Source organism: Anolis sagrei, chromosome 8, assembly GCF_037176765.1.
Source record: "Anolis sagrei isolate rAnoSag1 chromosome 8, rAnoSag1.mat, whole genome shotgun sequence".
NCBI lineage: Eukaryota > Metazoa > Chordata > Lepidosauria > Squamata > Dactyloidae > Anolis > Anolis sagrei.
This window is the reverse complement of record NC_090028.1, coordinates 18,968,321-18,994,371: the sequence shown is the minus strand read 5'-3', so window position 1 is coordinate 18,994,371 and position 26,051 is coordinate 18,968,321. Positions and strand designations below refer to the sequence as shown.

Below are 26,051 nucleotides of genomic sequence, written 5' to 3'. Positions count from 1 at the left end.
AATTTTTTCTTCTTGTGGGTAAACAGTATTTCTTGCTATTTCTTTGTCAGTATTGATGTGGAGATTGTTTGATTTGCCTATTTTGGAACATGCAACATATAATTGTCCTTCTTTAGGGGTCCCTTTCAAATCTATGATACTATATTTGTGTATGTGTGAATCATATAGATCTATCTATATCTATGGCTGGATGGCTCTTTGATTACATTTTCTTGCCTTAGTGAAGGGAGTTGGACTGGATGGCCTTAAGTATTATCTGTTGGTCATGGAGAGTTCTGTGTAGGAAGTTTCCTCCAATTCTGTCGTTGGTGGGGTTCAGATTGCACTTTGATTGTAGGTGAACTATAAATCCCAGCAACTACAACTCCCAAATGTCAAGATCTATTTCCCCCAAACTCCATCTGTGTTCATATTTGGGTATATGGAATATTTGTGCCAAGTTTGGTCTAGACTCTTCATTGTTTGAGTCCACAGTGCTCTCTGGATGTAGGTGAACTACATCTCCCAAACTCAAGGTCAATGCCCACCAAACCCTTCTATTGTTTTCTGTTGGTCTTGGAAGTCCTGTGTGCCAAGTTTGGTTCAATTTCATCGTTAGTGGAGTTCAGAATGCCCTTTGATTGTAGGTGAACTATAAATACCTGCAACTACAACTCCCAAATGGCAAAATCAATTTTTTGTGTGATGGTCACTCATTGGGTTGTTCTGTCCTAATTTGGTGTCAATTCGTCCAGTAGTTTTTGAGTTATGTTAATCCCACAAATGAACATTACGTTTTTATTTATATAGATTGTTGATGCCATCAGGCTATAGCAGGTTGCTTTTGCCTGAACCCATTCTTTAAGGGATGATTCTGACTCCTCCTCTGCTTCCCATCTCACTGAGTTAACTTAAAAGAAACCACTTTTGCACTTTGAATCTACTTTGCAGCAATAATAATAATAATAATAATAATAATTCAGTTCTTGTGGGTTTTTTGGGGCTATATGGCCATGTTCTAGAGGCATTTCTCCTGACGTTTCACCTGCATCTATGGCAAGCATCCTCAGAGGTGAGGATGCTTGCCTTAGATGCAGGCGAAACATCAGGAGAAATGCCTCTAGAACATGGCCATATAGCCCCAAAAAACCCACAAGAACTGAGTGATTCCAGCCATGAAAGCCTTCGACAATACAATAATAATAATAATAATAATAATAATAATAATAATAATAATTTGTATACTGCCCTATCTACCCAAAGGGACTCAGGGCGGTTTCCAACATCCGATTGCTGGAACGGATTTTTTCATTCTCCTAAAAGGGAGCTCTGGGAGCCATGCCAACACTTGGGTCTGTAGTGAAGGTCGTGAAAAGTCTGTAGGAAGGTCGTGAAAAGTCTAAAGTTGATCTGACATATTTATGTAAATCTGTGGCCCTGCCAGATGGCACAATGGTTGTTGTTGTCCATGATGGGTTTCCAAGTCCAGAGACAAAGAGAGAGCCTGGAGATGTAGTTTTGCAGATGAGATTGCAGTCACAGTTTCGGTCTGAACAATTATCCTGTGACTGTCCAAGACCTCCAGGAAGATGCTTCAGGGCTGTGAACGGATGGCCTCTTGTTGGGTTCCAAGCCGGTCCTTTGTCTAAGGTTTATGACCCACCTCTGGTTGCATCTGGGGTGTGGATGTGGTGTCTGGAAGAGTGCTCAAGGGGAGAGGTTACTGGAGTTCACAGTTTTGAGTTCATGAACGTTTGCCTTCATTTTATAGAATTTAATAATAAAATAATAATAAAAGCAATGAAAATAATAAAAATAGAAGAGAAACTGTCTTTGGGTGATGTTTAGTAAGAGAGGGGGAGAGCGATGGAGAGATATGAGAGAAAGGGGAAGAGTGGGGGCCTTGCCAAGGCTGAGTAGTAGTTATTTATTTATCGTGTCATCCGCAACCAAAACATTGTATTACATTTCTAACAGAACAAAACAAACCAACAGATTAAAAAAGCACAAATTTTGCAAACTTGGTAGCTGATTAAATGTCCTTTGACCAGTATCTGGCCACTTGGTGTTGCCGCAAGAAGGTCCTCCATCGTGCATGTGGCAGGGCTCAGGGTGCATTGCAGCAGGTGGTCAGTGGTCTGCTCTTCTCCACACTCGCATGTCGTGGATTCAACTTTGTAGCCCCATTTCTGAAGGTTGGCTCTGCATCTCGTGGTGCCAGAGCACAGTCTGTTCAGCGCCTTCCAAGTCGCCCAGTCTTCTGTCTGCCCGGGGGGGAGTCTCTCACCTGGTATCGCCCACGGATTGAGGTGCTGGGTTTGAGCCTGCCACTTTTGGACTCTTGCTTGCTGAGGTGTTCCAGCAAGTGTCTCTGTAGATCTAAGAAAACTATTTCTTGATTTAAGTCGTTGACGTGCTGGCTGATACCCAAACAAGGGATGAGCTGGAGATGTCTCTGCCTTGGTCCTTTCACTATTGGCTGCAACTTCCCGGTGGATGTCAGGTGGTGCAATACCAGCTAAGCAGTGTAATTTCTCCAGTGGTGTAGGGAGCAGGCACCCTGTGATAATGCGGCATGTCTCATTAAGAGCCACATCCACTGTTTTAGTGTGGTGAGATGTGTTCCACACTGGGCATGCATACTCAGCAGCAGAGTAGCATAGCGCAAGGGCAGATGTCTTCACTGTATCTGGTTGTGATGCCCAGGTTGTGCCAGTCAGCTTTCGTATGATATTGCTTCTAGCACCCACCTTTTGTTTGACGTTCAGGCAGTGCTTCTTGTAGGTCAGAGAACGGTCCAGAGTGACTCCCAGGTATTTGGGTGCGCTGCAATGCTCCAGTGGGATTCCTTCCCAGGTAATCCTCAGAGCTCGGGATGCTTGTCTGTTCTTGAGATGAAAGGCATGTGTCTGTGTTTTAGATAGGTTAGGAATCAGTTGGTTTTCCCTGAGTAGTAGTTGATGAAGTCATTTACAGTAATTTTTTTAACTTATTTGATTATGCATACGTTTGCAGAAGAAGGAAAAGTAACACAACAAAATCCAAAATACAGAAAACATCTATACCTTTATTGAGCCAACTAAAAAGCACAAAATACATCATGTGCAAGGACTGAAACCTCCTCTGGCTTCTTTATCAGTCAATATTGTTTTTAAAAATGCATACAAAAAGAAATTGCTTAGAGTCAAAGACCTACATTTTGTATTAAGTGTTCCTGTGTTGTAAATTAGAATGGTTTGGAGGGATAATCAGTGCAGAGAGAGGCCACTTCTCCCACTGCCATTTTTTTGGTCCTATGATTGACTGGGAAACAAAGACTAGTATCTCTCAGTTCTTGTGTGTTTTTTCGGGGTATATGGCCATGTTCTAGAGGCATTTCTCCTGACGTTTCGCCTGCATCTATGGCAAGCATCCTCAGAGAGCCTGAGGATGCTTGCCATAGATGCAGGTGAAACGTCAGGAGAAATGCCTCTAGAACATGGCCATATAGCCCGAAAAAACCCACAAGAACTGAGTGATTCCAGCCATGAAAGCCTTCGACAATACAAAGACTAGTATGTTTAGATGTCTCCAAAAAGAAGTTAGATTGTTACCTGCTGGGTATGCTCTAGCTGGAGTTCCTATTGAGTGAGTGGGGTTGGGATTTGATTGTCTATAGTTCCAACTCTGTGATTCTATGATGCAGGGAGGGAAAAATAACCTTTCTTCTTTTCTCCCCACTCTGCAGGAAATAATTTGAAGTCAGTACAGGATTGAAGTGATGCACCTAAGGAGAAATAACAACTCGGATTCGGGAAACAACTTCTAAAATTTCCAGAGGATTATACTGTTCCTTTTTACCGTCACGGTGAAATTGTGTGAAGAACGGATATATTGGGAGATACTCTGTTGCCAATAACCAAAAATGAAGGAGGACATCTGTTTACATGCTGCCCTGATCTGTTTTGGAATGCTCTGCTACAGCTTGGCCATGGTGACAGAGAAACGGAACCATTCAAGGCCATTGCTCCATGGGCACCATGAAAAAGGAAAGGAAGGTCAAGTTCTCCATCGTTCAAAGAGGGGATGGGTGTGGAACCAGTTCTTTGTAATAGAGGAATATACGGGGCCGGATCCTGTGCTAGTTGGCAGGGTAAGGTATTTTCATATTTGAATGATACATTTAACTCTTTAGGAAAATTATGTAACATGTTTTAATGATTATTTGTGGCACTTCTACTCCTCCAGAGTTATAAATGGGCTATGTGTGATAATTCTGCAGTGCAACTCATCAAACCATGTTTCAGGAATACAGGCAGTCCTCAAGTTATGAACAAGATAGGTTCTGTAGATTTGTTCTTAAGTTGAATGTGTTTGTAAGTCGGGACTATGTAAACCTTAGATAGCATAAGGAAGAGTTAATACCCCCGTGGTGCTTGTTTGCTGTCTGTGCCCCTGTTCAGGAGATTCCACTGTGATAACTGTATTTTGAAAAATGTAGCATACTGTGGGGAGTCCCCGATTGCGCAATGGGTAAAACACTGAGCTGCTGAACTTGCCGACAACAGGTTAGTGGTTTGAATCTGAGAAGTGGGGTGAGCTCCTGTTGTTAGCCCCAGCTTCTGCCAACCTAGCAGTTCAAAAAAATGAGAATAAATCAGTAGGTACTGCTCTAACCAGAAGGTAATGGTGCTCCATGCAGTCATGGAGCCATCTACAGACGATTCCAACTCTTCGGCTTAGAAATGGAGACGAGCACCAACCCCCAAGTCAGACATGACTAGACTTAATGTCAAAGAGAAACCTTTACCCTTACTTTTTTTTAGCATGCTGTGGAAACAAGGACTGGTGATAAAGCTTTAGTTGAGATAACTTTTCCCCATGATTCAGGAGTGAATTTCTTTCCAAGAGTTAGATTTCTCCCAATTCCTGTTGTCCATGAGTCATTTGTAAGTCAGAAGTTTGTAACTTGGGGACTGACTATATATCACTTTAGATCCAGCAGAAGTGCAGAGGGGTAACATTTTATATTGTTAAGCTTGAAAGCTGATTAGTAATATGCTTATCTGCAACACAGACCTCCCATTACTGTTGACTATCTAGCTCAGGGGTCCTCAAACTGTTTAAACAGAGGGCCAGATCACAGTCCCTCAAACTGTTGGAGGGCCGGATTATAATTTGAATAAAAATGAATGAATTCCTATACGCACTGCACATTTCTTATTTGTAGTGCAAAAAATACTTAAAACAATACAATAATTTAAATGAAGAACAATGTTAACAAATATAAACTTATTAGTATTTTAATGGGAAGTGTGGACCTGCTTTTGGCTGATGAGATAGGATTGTTGTTGTTGTTGTTGTGTGCTTTCAAGTCGTTTCAGACTTAGGTTGACCCTGAACGAGGGCCAGGTAAATGACCTTGAAGGGCTGCATCTGGCCCCCGGGCCTTAGTTTGAGGACCCCTGATCTAGCTAAATGGCCAGGTGTTGCAAGTACATCAACACTTGAGAATCATACCTTGCTGGTGCATGACTGAGAAATTCTTTGCTATCACTATCTAGACATGAAACTTCAGGGATGGCAATATGTCAGTTACTCCATCTGTGATTTTTTGAAATTAAAGGTAGAGAGTAAATTAAATCTATGTATGTCATTGAGACAATTGCCTTGGAGGAAAGGATGCACCCAATGTAACCCCCCACATTTAGTTAGGGGATCACAAATAGAATTGGGACCCAGATTTAAGAAGCTCTGTAATAGAGTTCAGTATAATGCACACAAGAGGAGAACACGTGGAATATATCAAAGCATGTTCATGCAGTGCTATCTTTACATTGTAGGTGCCAGGTTAGGACCGCTTTCATTTGTGTAGGGTCCATGGGAAGTGGCATGTAGCAGGTCAGAGTATGTGTCCTGAGATTCTCTTATCTTGTGAGCCTTGGATTTCATTTGTGCAGGGCCCATGGGAAGTGGCATGTAGTAGGTCAAGACTATTTGTCCTTATAGGCTCTAATCTTGTGAGTCTTGGATTTGGTTGTGAATGAAAAGGATGATGGCATAAATTGATTGATCCATTAATTCATATGTAAATGAAGTAAAATCTGGTCTGGTTGGCTATATCTTCTACCTACTCCCAGCTGTCTTCTATTTGATTGCTTTGAACTGGAAACACCAATGACTAAGTCTGGATCTTCTTCATTCTACTGATCTATCCAGTCTCCCAACCAGTTGTTTTAAATAAATTGAGCTCTGATACTGAGCATATGCCGCCTCTGCCATCAATAGGAGCATAGTGTCTAGATCTAGGGAAGTAATGCTACCCCTCTATTCTGCCTTGGTTAGACCACACCTGGAATATTGTGTCCAATTCTGGGCACCACAATTCAAGAGAGATATTGACAAGCTGGAATGTGTCCAGAGGAGGGCGACTCAAATGATCAAGGGTCTGGAAAACAAGCTCTATGAGGAGCGGCTTAAGGAGCTGGGCATGTTTAGCCTGAAGAAGAGAAGGCTGAGAGGAGATATGATAGCCATGTATAAATATGTGAGAGGAAGCCACAGGGAGGAGGGAGCAAGCTTGTTTTCTGCTTCCCTGGAGACTAGGACACGGAACAATGGCTTCAAACTACAAGAAAGGAGATTCCATCTGAACATGAGGAAGAACTTCCTGACTGTGAGAGGTGTTCAGCAGTGGAACTCTCTGCCCCGGTGTGTGGTGGAGGCTCCTTCTTTGGAAGCTTTTAAACAGAGGCTGGATGGCCATGTGTCAGGGGTACTTAAATGCAATATTCCTGCTTCTTTGACCAGATGGCCCATGAGGTCTCTTCCAACTCTATGATTCTATCTAAAAATAGTCAGGAAATTTCCTTCCTTCCTTTGCAACCCCAGATGGGGGAAATTTATCAGAAAATACATTATTATAGGCTAAACATTTCTGCCTACATTTTACTATGAAACAAGAGTGCTAAGAAACATTGTTAGTGAATTGAGAAGGTATGCAACAGACTACTAGCAAAAGCGTATTGTGTGCATTGGCAACAAATGCACATTGGTACCAATGTAATATGCATCAATGAAGTTGTGCTTCAGTTCCATTGTGCATCAGACCCTGATGTTATATAACGATACTGTAACGTCAGACTTCTACTAGATATGGGCATTATACTCTTCAAAATCCCAATACCATGTATGCCCACCTAAGACAGTGGTTCTTAACCTGTGGGCCGCCAATGTACCATGAGGATAAATATCTGGTCTATAAACCTTCCTGTTTTTATTTATTTTGTTTTATTTATTTTATTTCTACCCCTTTGACACTGCCTGCCACTCCTGTTGCTGACCATGGCATATGTTCTGTATCAGAAACTAAAGCTGACATGGTCTATCCAATTTATTTATTTATTTATTTGTCGTGTCAGGACAACCAGTCAAATTATATTACATTTCTAACAGGACAAAGCAAACAAACAGACAAAATACAAAATTTGTGAGTTTGTAGTTGATTAAATGTCCTTTGACCAGTAGCTGGCCACTTGGAGTGCTTCTGGTGTTGCCGCAAGAAGGTCCTCCATTGTGCAGGGCTCAGGTTGCATTGCAGCAGGTGGTCAGTGGTTTGCTCCTCTCCACACTCGCATGTCGAGGATTCCACTTTGTAGCCCCATTTCTGAAGGTTGGCTCTGCATCTCGTGGTGCCAGAGCACAGTCTGTTCAATGCCTTCCAAGTCGCCCAGTCCTCTGTGTGCCCAGGGGGGAGTCTCTCATTTGGTATCAGCCATTGGTTGAGGTTCTGGGTTTGAGCCTGCCACTTTTGGACTCTCGCTTGCTGAGGTGTTCCAGCGAGTGTTCAATCCAATGCAATTATTTGAATCAGCACCCCAAATAATCAAACCAAAAATACATTCATAACTCTTTTGGTACTAATGTTAGAGAGTGGTCCCTGGTCAAAGTGGTCCCTGGTCAAATAAAAAAAGGTTGGGAACCACTGTTCTAGAGAAATTTAATTTTCAGGAAATAAATATAAATAAACCGAGTCTAAAGTCAACCAAAAACTGATTCAGAACTCTTGGTACTAATGTTGGAGAGAGGTCCCAGGTCAAAGTGGTCCCAGGTCAAGTGGTCCCTGGTTAAAAAAAAAGTTGGTAACCCCTGACTTAGGAAGATACAACATTCATACAGGATTCTAGCCTTCTGCTGATACAATTTTGTTGTTTTGGTGCACTTTTGTGTTCTTTTTCACTCAAGATGACCCCGATTTCTTCACAAAATTTGTTCAAGGCAGGGGAGGGGATTACTTTTGCCATCTACTCAGGCTGAAAAAAGCAACTGGCCCAAAGTCAACCAGTGAGTTTTCATTACTGAATGGAAATTCAAACCCAGGCTTTCATAGTCCTAGCCCAAAATCATAACCAAAACATCACATTTAGAATGTTAAGATAGGTAAGAAGACTGCACTGATGTTTCTATTTTTTGCCCTCCCTATTTTTTAAAAATTCTGAAGTTAAAAATAGTGAAAGTAACATACAAGAAAGCTTGTGTTCAGTTTACCTAAAGGACAATCTCCTTCTACTTGAATCTTGAAGATGACCCTACTAAATGAAATTAAATAAATCACTATCTTCATGGCAGGCTTCTAATATAATACAGGTTGTCTTGTATGAGAACGGAAGCTTGAACTATGACTAAAGCCGGATCCTTCACTATTTTTTTCACTACCTCTGAGGATGCTTGCCATAGATGCAGGCGAAACGTCAGGAGAAATGCCTCTAGAACATGGCTCTATAGCCCGAAAAAACCCACAAGAACCTATTTTTTTACGTTCTTTAAAAAATTTAAGTAAATGTAATATTACCTCCCCAAAGAAATCACTGTGTACCCACATTTTCCAAGTGCAGGCATTCTTCTTTTGGGAATTTTAGCTGTTTTTGTATACGTTGCCTATTTTTTCTTATGCTTACTTATTAATATGTGCTGTGTTTCCTTTTTGTAATAGAAATGAGAGCAAAACAGTTTAAAACAAAATTTATGCAGATTTTAAATATGTCTTTATTTTTTTTCCTATCACGTCAATTTTTAAAAATATGACGAATAGTACATTTCAGTGTACTACGGTAAAGTCTGCTCATTTCACATCATATTCGTGTAACACAAGCCAAAAAGTATTTTTAATCAGATATAATTTTAGGTCATTCTTCTAGAGATTTTTGCACTGCATTCAGATCTGTGTTTATTTTTATTCTATTATGTGTAGTTTTGGCGTCTCAGGGAGTTGTGAGGTATTAGCAAATGGGCCGTCCCTAAGGCGTCACTGGCTGCCACTCCTCATCGCAAAGCACAGGGGGTCAGTGGCTTCCAATCTCCTTGATCTCAATATCGATCTCCGCAGAGCGCAAGGCTCCCAGGTCTCCTTCCTCTGGGCTTAGTAGTAGGCTGGACGCTTCCTGCTGTGATGGCAGATGTCGGGCAGGGAGTGGCAGCCTGGATAACTTGGGGAACACTCCGCTGCCCGATCACTCCTCGCAATCTCTTCTGCCGGCTTCTCGCCACGGAGTAAAGGAGGCCAGTGTCACCCGATCTCCTTGTCTGTGAGGACTGAACTTCTATGCCCCCACTCTCTAGTCCAGGGGTCCTCAAACTAAGGCCCGGGGGCCAGATGCGGCCCTCCAAGGTCATTTACCCGGCCCTCGCTCAGGGTCAACCTAAGTCTGAAATGACTTGAAACCACACAATAACAACAACAATCCTATCTCATCAGCCAAAAGTAGGCCCACACTTCCCATTGAAATACCAATAAGTTTATATTTGTTAAAATTGTTATTCATTTTAATTATGGTATTGTTTTTAAGTGTCGTTTGCACTACAAATAAGAGATGTGCAGTGTGCATAAGAATTCATTCATGCTTTTTTCAAGTTATAATCCGGCCCTCCAACAGTTTGAGGGACTGTGACCTGGCCCTCTGTTTAAAAAGTTTGAGGACCCTTGCTCTAGTCCCTATGGTGGCTGAGCACTTCCAGCTATATTGCTGCGCAACAAGGCTGGTGGAAGGCATGCTCCTTAGCTCAGTCACCCTCCATAGGTCTTGTCTGCTTGCCTCCCGTGCTGTGGGACAGAAGAGGTTGGAGGCTTCCAACCTTCTCTGTGGCCTTGAGAAGTGGGCCCACTTTGGGCAGGTACCTTTGGTGCTATGTATGAATGGGTCACCTCTTTGACTCTCTGCTATTGCCTCTCCCTCCCTCTGGCTTGTGTGTGTGTGTACTCCTCCACCAGTTTAGTAGCCTTCTTCCTTTATTTGTAGAAGCTACAAAAATATCCTAAAAATCAGTGGATGACCCCGGTGGCACAGTGGGTTAAACCCCTGTGCCGGCAGGACTGATGACCGACAGGTCACAGGTTCGAATCCGGGGAGAGGCGGATGAGCTCCCTCTATCAACTGCAGCTCCTCATGCAGGAACATGAGAGACGCCTCCCACAAGGATGATAAAAACATCAAATCATCCAGGCGTCCCCTGGGCAACGTCCTTGCAGACGACCAATTCTTTCACACCAGAAGTGATTTGCAGTTTCTCAAGTTGCGCCTGACACGACCAAAAAAAAAAAAGTGGATGACCCAAACATTCTGAAACTTTTTTTGGGGGGGGGGGGGTTGCAGTTGTAAATGTGTCCTCCACATGAAAATGGCCACATGAAAATGTGGCCATTTTTATCCTGATAGCCTTAAAAATGATAGAAAGAGGAGCCCCCATTGTTGCCAATGCGCCAGATCTTCTTGGAACAAAAACAGAACTTCCGGCTGACAGATCATGAAACGGTATCCCCCTCCCTTTCCAATTTTAGAAATTTTTCAGTAAATGGGATGTTGTTGTTGTTTTTTTGACAAATCGCACACCCCTATGTAATATATTGCAATTCCAGTAAAGCTTTGACAAGATTCCCCATGATATTCCTGTAGACAGGCAGCTGAATAGGGAGCTAGACCGTGCTATAGTTAGGTGGATCATTAATCAGTTGTCAGACATAACTCGGAGAGTAATTGTCAATAGTTGTTCTTCCTCTGGAGAGAAATGACAAGCGAGGTGCCTCTGCATTGTGTCTTGGGCCTGATGTGGCTCAATGTGTTTTATAAATGATAAAACAGAATTTCAGTTAATCAAATTTGCAGATAAGACCAAATGACTGTGTCTTTGTGTATTGAATTTACTCAAAGAGAGGAACAGAACTCAAAATAACACAGACAAAATGAATTGCATAGGAATAATTGTACCTAGGCAGGAAAAGTGGTGTGTGATTTATAGTTTCCTCAATCATGCCTATGATAGTATGATAGCTGGGTCCCATTGCCGCTAGCATTATGTTGTCTCCTCACCGGTAGTTGTGAATCAGGGAAAGGAACACATGTATGACCATGTGGTCAAGAGAGGGGATGGAGTGACAGCGGACAAAGTGAGAGCTGGGGGGGGGGGGGGACTCGGGAAGATAGTTCATAGTTGTATTAGAAGGAAGGTGGGGAGAGAATTACGAGGAGTGGAGTGAAATGATTCTAATCCAGTTTATTCAGCACTTTTGGACAACGGAGCAAGCCGTGAGTTTTTGGCAAGCACATTGAATTTGTGCCTAACGCCCTCTAGTTTGTGGACAGTGTGGATGTGGGCTGGGAACAATTTTGAAGCGTTTAATAATATTTTGGATTAGATTGGTGATTTCTATCCCGTTTAAGGTCTTCCCAAAGCGTCTCCCAAACTGTTCTTTATATTTTTCATTAAATAATAATAATAATAACAATAATAACACTTTATTTATATCCCGCTACTATCTCCCCAAGGGACTCGGTGCGGCTTACATGAGGCCGAGCCCAAATACAACAGTACAAGCAATAATAACAACAACAGTACAAGTAATTAAAATAAAAACATAGACAATAAAATATATAACATTAGCAATAAGACAACACATAATTAAAAGCAGTGGGAAGGCCAAATGTAAAGTTAAAATTGGGAATAATGCTGGGACATGGACGAAAAGGTGATAGTGGTGTTTGCGGAAGGGCATACGAGCAGACCTAAAAAATAACTGTTACGTTCCTTCACTGTTATCTGTGGAGCCCCCGGTGGCTCAGTAGGTTAAACCCCTGTGCCGGCAGGACTGAAGACCAACAGGTTGTAGGTTTGAATCCGGGGAAAGTGCGGATGAGCTCCCTCTATCAGCTCCAGCTCCTCATGTGGGGACATGAGAGAAGCATCAAAACATCTGGGCATCCCCTGGGCAACGTCCTTGCAGACGGCCAGTTCTCTCACACCAGAAGCGACTTGCAGTTTCCTGTTTGACTATGATTTTGAACTGGTGAATTATTTTGATATGGAATGTTATAATTGTTTTAATTGTGTAATTATTAGAGTTGGGCGGTTTCATTCGTTAATTTCGTAATTCGTTATTAATTCGTATTTAAATTAGCTTACGATCCGATATTGAGCCATGCAGGAATAGTGTGAGGAGTAAATTAGATTCAAAACAATTTTTTCAATTTATTTCGTTATTGTTTCGTTATTGTTTCGAAATTGTTTCGTAATTATTTCGTAATTATTTCGTAATTATTTTCGCATGTCTGGTGCAAGTTTTATAGTTGTTGTTTGTTTCATCACACCAACAGTCAACAACAGAGGGAGAGGGAAGCTTCAGAAGTTCCCCCTCTCCCATTTGGAGGTTTTTTTTTTAGCATATTGCGCAATCGCGTCCGCCATTAATGAATCAATTCGAAATTAACGAAATTCCGTAAATAACGAAACTTTGAAATCTCAAAATTTTGGAAGTATTTAGAATTTGGAAACGCTAGCGCTCCCTGGAAACGAATCGAGTTTAGAAACAATTTTTTCCGTGGTTACCCAGCCCTAGTAATTATGATTTTAATGTATTGTATTGGCATCTAATGGCAGCCTGCTGTAAACCATCCTGAATCCCTCTTTGGAGGTGAGAAGGACAGAATATAAATGCTCAAAATAAATAAATAAATAAATAAATAAATAAATAAATAAATAATACACCTGGGCATCTGGGGAACTTCTCATAAGACTGATAAGACTTTAGAATGGAGGAAGGATGTGAGTTGCTTTGGTCTGGATTGTAATGAACTTAGGGGGAAGGGAGCCCGAGTTTAGTGGGGTAGAAAAAAACAGCATTTTTGCATGCAAGCTCCATTAGCGACTTTTCCTGGCTGTAGAAACTTAGGCAAATATTGATCTTTAATATCCAAGATTCCCTCGTGAGTGGCCTGGCTTGCTGAAGGGGTTTTGCAGTGCATTACAGCTGTTCATCGTCAAAGGTGGTTGGCAGCAACCCAGTGTAGCTACTATGCAGGTCCAAACCAGTATTTTTCATACTAGTTGGAGCTGCACTATGTCACTATATAGAGAAAAATCTCTTGTCCTCACCAAATGTGTCTGTGATGGTTGTATGACTGAAAAAAAGTCCTCCCTTGTAGATCATAACGCTTGTACTGGCTTGAATATTGTTTATGTGTTTATATAGGATCTGGGAATGGAGTGATTAAAGCATTGGGAAACCCTAGTGAAACAGAATGACGATGTTGGCAAATAATGTTTATATTTATATCTGTCATTTAAGGAGTAATGATCTATCTGCTCTATCTTCATTTAAATGTATTTTGTAATCATCATTTCTGTGTGGGCAATTTTTCAGACATGTGAATTATGTACATCAATCCATGTGCTTAATTTTGTTTCCATCTATTTATTTGCAAACAATCATAAAAAAAATCTGGCAGCCACTATTCACGAGCTTTCAGATCCAAGCTTATGCATATCTTAAATTTTGCAGCTTCATTCGGATGTTGATTCTGGTGATGGAAATATAAAATACATTCTCTCAGGTGAAGGAGCAGGAATCATTTTTGTTATTGATGATAAATCAGGGAACATCCATGCAACTAAGACTCTGGATCGGGAAGAAAGAGCTCAATATACCTTGACAGCACAAGCTGTGGACAGGAATACCAACCGACCCCTGGAACCACCTTCAGAATTCATTGTCAAAGTTCAAGATATCAATGACAACCCTCCTGAATTCCTACATGAAAATTACCATGCCAATGTACCGGAGAGGTCCAATGTAGGTATGTAATGCAACAAGGTACTACAAGTCCTCATAATTATAAGTTGGGGCATCTGAGAAGTAATTATTAGGCTTATTTGATCAAAAAAAATTAATTCAAAACTCGTTTCGGATGTGGTTTGATTCAGAAGTCAATTCCGATTTTCACAGAAAAAAATGTTCAAAACTTTCCTAAACTTCTGAATCCTTCCTTAATGGTTTTAAACTCTGCCCAGGCTCCAGGAAAAGGAAAGAAAAGGCAGGAAATACATCCCGTTTGTTTTTAAACTCTGCCCAGGCTCCAGCCCAGTAGCGAAGGGTAAGGAAAGGCAGGAAATACATCCAGTTTGTTTTTAAACTCTGCCCAGGCTCCAGCCCAGTAGCGAAGGGTAAGGAAAGGCAGGAAATACATCCAGTTTGTTTTTAAACTCTGCCCAGGCTCCAACCGAGTAGCGAAGGGAAGGAAAGGCATGAAATGCATCCAGTTTGTTTTTAAACTCTGCCCAGGCTCCAACCGAGTAGCGAAGGGAAGGAAAGGCAGGAAAAAACATCCAGTTTGTTTTTAAACTCTGCCCAGGCTCCAGCCGAGTAGCGAAGGGAAGGAAAGGCATGAAATGCATCCAGTTTGTTTTTAAACTCTGCCCAGGCTCCAGCCCAGTAGCGAAGGGAAAGGAAAGGCAGGAAATACATCCAGTTTGTTTTTAAACTCTGCCCAGGCTCCAACCGAGTAGCGAAGGGAAGGAAAGGCATGAAATGCATCCAGTTTGTTTTTAAACTCTGCCCAGGCTTCAGCCCAGTAGCGAAGGGTAAGGAAAGGCAGGAAATACATCCAGTTTGTTTTTAAACTCTGCCCAGGCTCCAACCTAGTAGCGATGGGAAGGAAAGGCATGAAATGCATCCAGTTTGTTTTTAAACTCTGCCCAGGCTCCAACCTAGTAGCGATGGGAAGGAAAGGCATGAAATTTATCCAGTTTGTTTTTAAACTCTGCCCAGGCTCCAGCCTAGTAGCGAAGGGTAAGGAAAGGCAGGAAATACATCCAGTTTGTTTTTAAACTCTGCTCAGGCTCCAGCCCAGTAGCGAAGGGTAAGGAAAGGCAGGAAATACATCCAGTTTGTTTTTAAACTCTGCCCAGGCTCCAACCGAGTAGCGAAGGGAAGGAAAGGCATGAAATGCATCCAGTTTGTTTTTAAACTCTGCCCAGGCTCCAACCTAGTAGCGATGGGAAGGAAAGGCATGAAATGCATCCAGTTTGTTTTTAAACTCTGCCCAGGCTCCAACCGAGTAGCGAAGGGAAGGAAAGGCATGAAATGCATCCAGTTTGTTTTTAAACTCTGCCCAGGCTCCAACCTAGTAGCAATGGGAAGGAAAGGCATGAAATGCATCCAGTTTGTTTTTAAACTCTGCCCAGGCTCCAGCCTAGTAGCGAAGGGTAAGGAAAGGCAGGAAATGCATCCAGTTTGTTTTTAAACTCTGCCCAGACTCCAGCCCAGAAGCGGAGAAAAACTGAATCATTTCCAACCCACTTATGCTTCATAACAGAAATGGTGGGAAAAGCTTCAAAAGGGTTTACTTAAAAACGTTGAAATCGCTTCAAAAAGCAAATCTTTTCTAATTTAATCCGAATTACGAAGATTCCGACCGAACCTAACCATGCCTAGTAATTATTAACTTGACCATTCATTGCAATTTAGACTAAAGAGAATCAGACCTAGTAATAACAAATAACAGTGAAGGGGTAAACCTCTGTCTTGATTATATCACTCCCTGCAAGGACTTTAAAGTGAAAAGGCAAACCTCCCAAAGAAAAGTACATAGTAAATTCTAGTCTATGGAGCTAAAGTTATCTCTTCCTATATTTGTCTTTTAAATCTAGAGGCCCTCATCTGAGATCCATAGCCAGATATTCCTTTAAAAAGCCAAAGTGAATCAATTCTTTACAAGAGATCTTTCCAGTGGAAGCTTGGCATCTTGAGGGATGGACACTTGGCAGATTTTCATCAAATATAGCCAATAGGGCTGTGCAAAACTTCATTTGTAATTCGATAGTCGTAATTTTTTCGTATGATTCATACATATGAAGCAATATTAAGAAATAGAAGGGGTGGTCACGCAAAAAAACTTATGACTTTTGGAAGAGTTATTTTAGTCTCGTAAATGGCTCCAGGTCTCGACGCAGGCACTGCTTTCCCCCCAAAAGAGCTGGACTTGGTTCCCCCAAAGGGCCCTGAGAAGGATGGTGAGTCCAAAGTAAAGTGAAAAGCCGTGATCTTTCCCCAAATGGGGTAGCGGAGGAGGAAGAGATGCCTGACTGGATGGCCAGGCAAGGAAGAAGACCCTCTGGCACATGGCCGGCCCAGAGAGAGACAGGCAAAGACCACACTCACATTGAAGCTTTAATGTGGGAAGTTAGCAAAATCTTGGGAAATATAGTTTAGGGCAGAGCCTTTTGAATTCTCTGCCAAAGGAGTCCTCACCTTTCCAAACTACATTTCCTAGAATTCTGCTTACCACCTTGTGCTTCCTCCTCCCTGAAGGGTTTGGTGTTCAATGTATTGTCGAAGGCTTTCATGGCCGGAATCACTGGGTTGTTGTAGGTTTTTTCGGGCTGTATGGCCATGTTCTAGAGGCATTTTCTCCTGACGTTTCGCCTGCATATATGGCAAGCATCCTCAGAGGTAGTCACTAGTTGCCATAGATGCAGGCGAAACGTCAGGAGAAAATGCCTCTAGAACATGGCCATACAGTTCGAAAAAACCTACAACAACCCGGCTTGGTTTTCATTCTCTAAAGGGATTTTGAGATAAAAGGGGATTGTTGTCAACCCTGTAAGGTAGGGAAAGTTGAGAGGCAGTAACTCCAAAATTTGCCTAGGAGGTTTCCTATTATTATTATTATTATTATTATTATTATTATTGGTGTTGTTTTTGTTGTTTTTATTATTTCAAAGCCTGGATGGGCATCTGTTGGGGGTGATTTGACTGTGTGTTTCCTGCCTGGCAGAAGAGGGTCGGACTGGATGTCCCCTGGGATCTTCCAGTGAAATAGTACTGTTAACTTAAGTTTATGTTGGTTAAAATTCCCTAGAAATTAGTGGGTGTGCAAATCTTTCTGAAACTTGGGGGGAATGATGCCCTGGTTATGTTGTATCATTAAAAATAGAAATTCAAGGTGACAATTCTTGTCTTTTTTTTTTTTAAAAAAAAAATGTTGTTCATGAAAGGTATTTAAAATTCCCAAAACTTTGTGGATTAAGTTCTTGTGGGTTTTTTTCGGGCTATATGGCCGTGTTCTAGAGGCATTTCTCCTGATGTTTCACCTGCATCTATGGCAAGCATCCTCAGAGGTGAGCAGTAAGCAGAATTCACCTCTGAGGATGCTTGCCATAGATGCAGGCGAAACGTCAGGAGAAATGCCTCTAGAACATGGCCATATAGCCCGAAAAAACCCACAAGAACTTAGTGATTCCAGCCATGAAAGCCTTCAACAATACTTTGTGGATTAGTGAAACATTCTGAAATTTGGGGGAAGGGGAAGTAGTTGTAAATATGTTCTACCATTGTAGCCAGCTCCTAAAATAGCTCTAAAAATGAGGGATAAAGGAGCCTCGCAACCTCTCTCCCCCCCCCCTTGTGCAACTACTTTCATTATATTTTTATAGTTACAATACAGACCTCTAGCGATATTTTAGAAACACTTTAGAAACTATTCACCCTCCTCCCCAAATTTAGCAATCCAATATTGGCTCCAAATTAAGATTTTTTTTTTCATTTTGCAAGGGATTTTATTAATGGTTTAGATCAGTGAATCCCAAACTCTTCTCCTCCAGATGTATTGGACTTCAACTACCAGGTGTCTCAGCTTCCTTGGCTAATACATCAGGGATTCTGGGAGCTGAAATCCAAAATGCTTGAAAGACTAGAGTTTGTATAATACTGGTTTAGATCAATGCAATAGTTCTGATTTTACATCTGTTTTATTATAATAGGACTTTTATCTTCCATGCAGTTCTAATTCCCAAAAACTTGGAGTACTGTCTGTTTGTTTGTTTTAATATGACCCTCCGGTGGAGCAGTGGGTTAAACCGCTGAGCTGCTGAACTTACTGACAAAAAGGTTGCCAGTTCAAATCTGAGAAGTGGGGTGAGCTCCTGCTGTTAGCCCCAGCTTCTTTCAACCTAGAAGTTCAAAAACATGTAAATGTGAGTAGATCAATAGTAGATCAATAGGTACCTCTCTGGTGGGAAGGTAACGGTGCTCATGCCGGCCACATGACTATGGAGGTGTCTACAGACAATGGAGATGAGCACCAACCCCCAGAGTCGGACACAACTGGACTTAACATCAGGGGAAAACCTTTACCTTTACTTACTTACTTACTTAGGCGATCCCTCGTTGGCCGAGTAGGATAGTCTTCCAGGATCTGAATTCTTGTGAGTCTGTAGGTGGCTGTGGAGCCCTATTCTTGATCTGAGGGCATTGGTTTCCAGGTGGAAGGCGGTCCCGGTCAGGGTTGGCTTGACGCGCCTTCCTCTTGGCACGTTTCTCTCTTTCACCCTCCATATGTGCCTCTTAAAATTCTGCAGTACTGCCGGTCACAGCTGACCTCCAGCTGGAGCGCCCAAGGGCCAAGCTTCCCAGTTCTCAGTGTCTATGCCAGAGTTTTTAAGGTTGGCTTTGAGCCCATTTTTACCCTTGTTTTAATATAGCAATTAAATAAATATATTGGTCTATCACATAGTGAAGGTGACATCCAGTTTTAGGAGTTTTGTTATTATTTTTTTTAAAAAAAATCTTCACTTACATCTGCAATTTCCCTCAATTTGCTGCAAAACTCCAATTTAATTTTAAAATTCAAATTTTAATTAATGGTGGCATACTGAAAAATAATCAAAACAACAAAAGTTAAACCCATGAAAGTTGAGGTTCAGCTACAATCCTTTTTGTTTGAAAGTCTTGTGTTGTTGCTGTTGTTGTTTTGAAGATCTTGTATCATATGTGTGTTTCCCTCCATATTTTAGGTACTTCTGTTATTCAGGTAACAGCATCAGATGCTGATGATCCTACCTATGGAAATAGTGCCAAATTAGTTTACAGCATCCTGGAAGGGCAGCCGTACTTCTCAGTGGAAGCACAAACAGGTACGTCTCTATCATTTTTTTTAATTACAGACATCAAACACATTGTAGTACCAATGCCAGGAGAAAACAACTTGAGGTTCTTCTGAGGTTAGCTTACAACTCCCATTATCCTTGAACACTGGCAATGCTGGTATAGGGCTGATGGCATCCAGAAACATCTAAAGTACTGCAGGAATTCCCTTTCTGTGCCATATTGCCTGAGTAATATTCTTTTATACGTCTTACATTTCCATTTCATGGGGAAGGGAGTACTGTAACTGATTTTCTCCCCAATTCAAGTAAATTCTAGAAGACTGCACAGCTTTAAAAACCGCTTGTCATACTTGATTTATTCAGTAAAGATCAACTCATTGGAGGGTTTCTTTTCTTCTCACAGAAAAGAACATTTTGTTGTATAAATAATATTTTCTGTGCATAACCCTCCTCCCAACAGTTGCCCACACCTTTTGCAGAGGCTGTTTGGGGATAAAAACTGTCAGCTGGGTCAAAGGAAGGGATGGGAATCATGTGGCCTTCAAGAAATTGGGCAATACCCATAGCATTGCCAGTGGTGACTGATGTGGAATTTGCAGTCCAACAACCTATACATAATTCCCACTCCTAATTTGTGGTCTGTGGAGCCACAGTATGAGTTCTAGTAGGTCTCATTGTCCATATTTGGTCCACCCTGATTTCAGTAAATCTGAAGCCAATTTCATAGTCATCATAACCTAACAAAAGGTGGACCAATGGTGACACCACTCATGATCCACCACTATATTGGACCTCTCAGCAGCCTCTGAATTTTTCTAAATGATTGCACCTAGAAATGCTTTCCAAAAGGTGAGTGGATCAATTTGCCACCGTTCTTATACTTTCATGTACTTTTCCTAGTAAGATATGACACATAGGTCAACTTGTACATCACACTGTTAGGGAGGAAAGGCCCCTTCTGAACTTAAGATAGTCAGAGGCGGACCCAAATTTGTTGGAATTGCCTCCAAAACCCTTTGCAGGACCCCCCCCCTCCCCAAAAAAATGCTTTAAAAGAGAAATATAGGAAGTCAGGAGTTGGAAAATAATAGCTTTTGTTGTAGCAGTTGTTCTTGGCCGTTTAATGCCTGTGGGTATCTCCCTTCTAAAATTGCATCTGACTGTCCAGTTATCCCAGTCTGTGGACAAAAATTGCCTAGATATACCCCACTAGCTGGGTCCTCCGGTGGCACAGCAGGTTAAACTGCTGAGCTACTGAACTTGTTGACTAAAAAGTTGGTGGTACAATTCTGGGGAGCAGAGTGAGCTCTCACTATTAGGCCCTAAGAGTTTGAAAGCATGCAAATGTGAGTGGACCGCTTCTGCATGAAGGTAATGGTGGTCCATGCAGTTTTGCTGGCCACATGATCTTGGAGATGCCTACTAACAACGCTGGCTCTTTGGCTTAGAAATGGAGATGAGCACCACCCCCCAGAGTTGGACACGACTAGACTTAATGTCAAAGGAAACCTTTACTGTTCCCACTAGCTGTATTGGCTAGGTATGGGAGAGGGAGAAATTGGAGGGGTAGAGGGAGGTAAAATAGTGGTTACAGCCCTCCACATTTCCAGAGTGAAGGTGGCCCCAGATCTCTGGATATTACCTCCCTTGTGAACGGACTCACTGAAATCAAGTGACATATAATTTAGTCACGAATTCTCTCATTCATTATTAACCTTTGTATCACAGATTTAGTAGATCTGCTGTAAGTATATCTCACTCAGGAATCATCTATTTTGTTTAGTTCTGATTCCAAAATGAAATCAGGCCCTGCTGATTTTATACTACTCTAACTATGACTTAAGTTATAGGAACCAGTCCACTGAAGGTTTCAAAGTTGTTTATATATACTATCATGAGAGGAGGTATAAAAGAATATGAAGTTATAGGTCCATAAATATTAAGAAGCTTCCCACTTTCTTCTCAGATTATTTTAGTTCCTGCAAATTGAATTTGATGTGGAAAAAAAATAATTTACAATCAATTGATTAAGCAGGGAGATGGAATGGAGAGGGAAGAATCCTTATTTCCTCAAAGGCTCCCAGTCAAAACAGACTGCATTGTTGCTTCTTCTAATTCATGTGGTATTCCTCATTTATTTATTTCGTGTACTTCTACCCCGCCCTTCTCAACCCCCGAGGGGGGACTCAGGGCGGCTTACAAAAAGGCACAATTCGATGCCTACACAATAATACAAATAAATGTGTAAAACAGCAATTAAAACAATTAAGACAGTTAAAACAATCAATATATATCACAGTCAATAAACCAACCTCAAGCTTGGCGTTTGCCAACTCAGAGTCCATATTTGGTTCTACATTATCTGTTCCTATCAGTCGTCGTAGTCCTTTATTTATCTGCCAGATTGCCCAAACGCCTGGTCCCAAATCCATGTTTTTAATTTCCTTCTAAAGGAAAGGAGGGATGTTGCTGATCTAATTTCCCCGCTGAGTGAATTCCATAGGTGAGGGGCCACCACCAAGAAGGCCCTGCTCCTCGTCCCCACCAGTCTCGCTTGTGATAGAGGCGGGGCCGAGAGCAGGGCCTCCCCAGAAGATCTTAAACTCCGAGGCGGGATGTAGAGGGAGATCTGTTTGGACAGATATGCTGGGCCGGAACCGTATAGGGTTTTGTAGGTCAAACCCAGCACTTTGAATTGTGCTCAGAATTGGATCAGCAGCCAGTGGAGCTGACATAGCAGAGGGATGGTATGCTCCCTGTATGACGCTCCGGTGACTAATCTGGCTGCCTCCCGCTGGACTAATTGAAGTTTCCGAACAGTCTTCAAAGGCAACCCCACGTAGAGTGCATTGCAGTAATCTAATCGGGATGTGACAAGAGCGTCAATCAATCTCTTTACTCTCTTAACCACACTGGTGTTGCTTGACCATACACATTCTGATATACATGTATGAAATCTTAAAAGTAATGCAGCCTGGATTCTTTAAAAAAAATCTGAGTCTTTTCTTCTTGTATATGAAGGTATTATTAGAACTGCACTTCCCAACATGGACAGAGAAGCAAAGGAAGAATATCATGTTGTCATACAAGCAAAAGACATGGGAGGACACATGGGAGGACTCTCAGGGACAACCAAAGTCACAATTACACTTACTGATGTCAACGACAACCCGCCAAAGTTCCCACAGAGTAAGTTAAGAGTATAAGTCCTGTTTGGAGAGGGGGCGGGATATAAATAAAGATGTTGTTGTTGTTGTTGTTGTTGTTGTTGTTGTTGTTGTAAGGGAAAGCCTGTTGGAGTGAACCAGTTATCCATCTAGTGCAATGGTTCTCAACCTGTGGGTCCCCAGGTGTTTTGGCCCACAACTCCCAGAAATCCCAGCCAGTTTACCAGCTGTTAGGATTTCTGGAAGTTGAAGGCCAAAACATCTGGGAACCCAAGGGTTGAGAACCACTGATATAATGCCTCATCCTGTTTCCCATAGTGACTGCCCAAATGTCTATGGGAAGTTTATGAAACTACCAACTATTGTGGCCCAGTCTGGTGATCAGGAAAATAAAGGAATGAGAAAGTGTTGGTTTCTAATCTATGTAATGTCTTTATGCTTGTGGGTAAACAGTATTTCTTGCGTTTTCTTTGCCAGTGTTGATGTGGAGATTGTCTGGTTTGCCTACTCTAGAACATGTAACATATAATTGGGATCCCTTTCAAATCTTTGTTACTGCATCTGTCATATACATGTATGTGTGTGTGTGTGTATGCGTGTGAATGGCCCTTGACCTGGGAAGTCAAGACCCGGGGGGGGGGGGGTCAGCGGGGGGGGGGGGTCAGAAGGGACACCAAAGACCACCAGAAAACACAGTATTTTCTGTTGGTCATGGGGTTCTGTGTGGGATGTTTGGCCCAATTCCATCATTGGTGGGGTTCGGAATGCTCTTTGATTGTAAGTGAACTATACATCCTAGTAACTACAACTCCTAAATGTCAAGGTCTATTTCCCCCAAACTCCATCTGTGTTCACATTTGGGCATATTGAGTATTCCTGTCAAGTTTGGCCAGATCCATCATTGTTTGAGTCCACAGTTCTCTCGAGATGTAGGTGAACTACAACTCCAAAACTCAAGGTCAATGCCCACCAATTATTATTATTATAATAACTTTATTTGTACCCCGCTAGCATCTCCCGAAGGATTCGATGCGGCTTACAACAGGCCGAAACCCAACACAATACAGCAAACCCTTCTAGTGTTTTCTGTTGATCAGGGGAGTCCTGTGTGCCAAGTTTCGTTCAATTCCATCGTTGGTGGAGTTCAGAATGCTCTTTGATTATAGGTGAACTATAAATCCTGGCAACTATAACTCCCAAATGAAAAAAAAACACATCTTTTTGAGTGATGGTCACTCCTTGTGTTGTGAGATGCTTCACTGCTACATTTGGTGTGATTTTGTTCATTGGTTCTTTTGTTTTTAAGGTACTCATTATGCACAGAGCATATATATATGATAACGTAAAAATATTAACATTAATATGGTGTCCTACTTTGTGGATTTTCACTTATCTCGTGTGATCCTAGAACGGAACCCCGGTGATAAGTGAAGGAACACTGTAGTGCAGTGGTTCTCAATCTGGGGTCCCCAGATGTTTTTTGCCTACAACTCCCAGAAATCCCAGCCAGTTTACCAGCTGTTAGGATTTCTGGGAGTTGAAGGCCAAAAACATCTGGGGACCCCAGGTTGAGAACCACTGCTGTAGTGTAACATTGAATGTCTGGTAAGCATTGTGGCTCTCTTGACTTGGACAGAAAACAAAAGAGCACAACTGGAGGCTTATCAACATGAGCAAAATAACCCATTCTTCACATGAGTTTGATTTGAATTGTCCTCACAATGTTCTGCATGTCTGGTTGGTATCATGAAGTTTAGCCTCACATCTCAAAAAGTTACCTTTTGGCCTACAACTCCAAATATCATAACCAATGGCCATGCCTAACAGCAGTGGCTCCCAACCCATGGATCGCAACCGCAAATGGAGTCACAAACAGTTTTCTGTGGGATCACCGGGCAGTGGTGAGCTATGAAAAAATTAAAAAGGGAAAACAAAAAAAATCACATCATTGTGTCCTACACAGAAATTTGTGCATTCTTTCATTCTTCAGGTTAGCTTGCTATAAGATCAGGTTCATGCACAGTTTGGTAACTGCCTCTAAGGATTGAGGATGCTGCTCTGCTTGTGATGGTTTGATTCTTAGTGATATATGAGGACTGAGTGCCTAGCCTTGATTCTTGCGGGCAGTAATGGTTTTTCTTCAATATCAGTGAATTCTGCAAAATATAATAAATTGTATGTCAGCAGGAAATGAATGATCCCACTTCCAGGAATCTCAAACCCACCACATTGAATAATTCCCTTCTTTGGCCGGCTGAGCAGCCAGCCAAGAACAATCAACCACGAGCAGTACTGTCACTGTAGACGTGCCAACAGCTCTAATTGTTAATGTATGGGGGTCGCAGGTCAGTTTGCCTCTATAAAATAGGGTTGCACCTCAAAAAAAGGTTGGGAACCACTATGTCAGAGGCTTATGGGATTTGTAGTTCCAAAGGTAACTTTTTTGAGATTTGCAAAGTATTTATGTTGTAACAGTCATGAGGCTTTTGAAGAAAGAAGGAATGAACAAAATGGAAATTTTATGGCCCGATGCATTCCCTCATAAGTTGTTTCCACTCCATTTGAAGGGCTAGAAGGCATGATCATCAAGTTTGCAGACGACACCAAATTGGGAGGGATAGCCAATACTCCAGAGGACAGGAGCAGGATTCAAAACGATCTTGACAGATTAGAGAGATGGGCCAAAACTAACAAAATGAAGTTCAACAGAGACAAATGCAAGATACTCCACTTTGGCAGGAAAAACAAAATGCAAAGATACAGAATGGGGGACAATGCCTGGCTCGAGAGCAGTACGTGTAAAAAAGATCTTGGAGTCCTCGTGGACACCAAGTTAAACATGAGTCAACAATGTGATGTGGCGGCAAAAAAAGCCAATGGGATTTTGGCCTGCATCAATAGGAGCATAGTGTCTAGATCTAGGGAAGTAATGCTACCCCTCTATTCTGCTTTGGTTAGACCACACCTGGAATAGTGTGTCCAATTCTGAAATGTGTCCAGAGGAGGGCGACTAAAATGATCAAGGGTCTGGAGAACAAGCCCTATGAGGAGCGGCTTAAGGAACTGGGCATGTTTAGCCTGAAGAAGAGAGGGCTGAGAGGAGATATGATAGCCATGTATAAATATGTGAGAGGAAGCCCCAGGGAGGAGGGAGCAAACTTGTTTTCTGCTTCCCTGGAGACTAGGACGCGAAACAATGGCTTCAAGCTACAAGAAAGGAGATTCCATCTGAACATGAGGAAGAACTTCCTGACTGTGAGAGCCATTCAGCAGTGGAACTCTCTGCCGTGGAGTGTGGTGGAGGCTCCTTCTTTGGAAGCTTTTAAACAGAGGCTGGATGGCCATCTGTCAGGGGTGATTTGATTCCTGCTTCTTGGCAGGGGGTTGGACTGGATGACCCATGAGGTCTCTTCCAACTCTTTGATTCTATGATTTCTATGTTAATGTATGATTTTGTAAAATATGAATATTTGCCCCTAATTGAATATTTACAGATACACTCTTTCAAAACATGTATTTTCGAATGCATGTGGATATAGTTTTATGGGAAGCACATGAGATGCCACATTATAGAGCATTTAGTATCTCATTTTGGGGGCATCAGTTTGCTCAATATGGGGTTTTTTTTCTTCACAAAACCATGAAGCCATCCTTTTACTTTTGTCTGGATGTTGACTCCCTCATCTTCTCCCCCATTATTTTCCTATAATTTCT

The 26,051-nt window shown here is 41.9% G+C and overlaps 1 protein-coding gene across 2 annotated transcripts in view; it reads left to right on the top strand.

Moving 5' to 3' along the window:
• The window catches only part of CDH11 (cadherin 11), a 191,384-nt gene that overhangs the window by 121,015 nt on the left and 44,318 nt on the right, over nt 1–26,051 (top strand). For both annotated transcript variants that reach the window (XM_060788438.2, XM_067471041.1), the window contains 4 exons: nt 3,707–4,111; nt 13,787–14,081; nt 19,078–19,197; nt 22,192–22,359. In XM_060788438.2, the coding sequence (XP_060644421.1) occupies nt 3,884–4,111; nt 13,787–14,081; nt 19,078–19,197; nt 22,192–22,359 (811 nt within the window). In that variant the 5' untranslated portion in view covers nt 3,707–3,883. The remainder of the gene's footprint in view (nt 1–3,706; nt 4,112–13,786; nt 14,082–19,077; nt 19,198–22,191; nt 22,360–26,051) is intronic.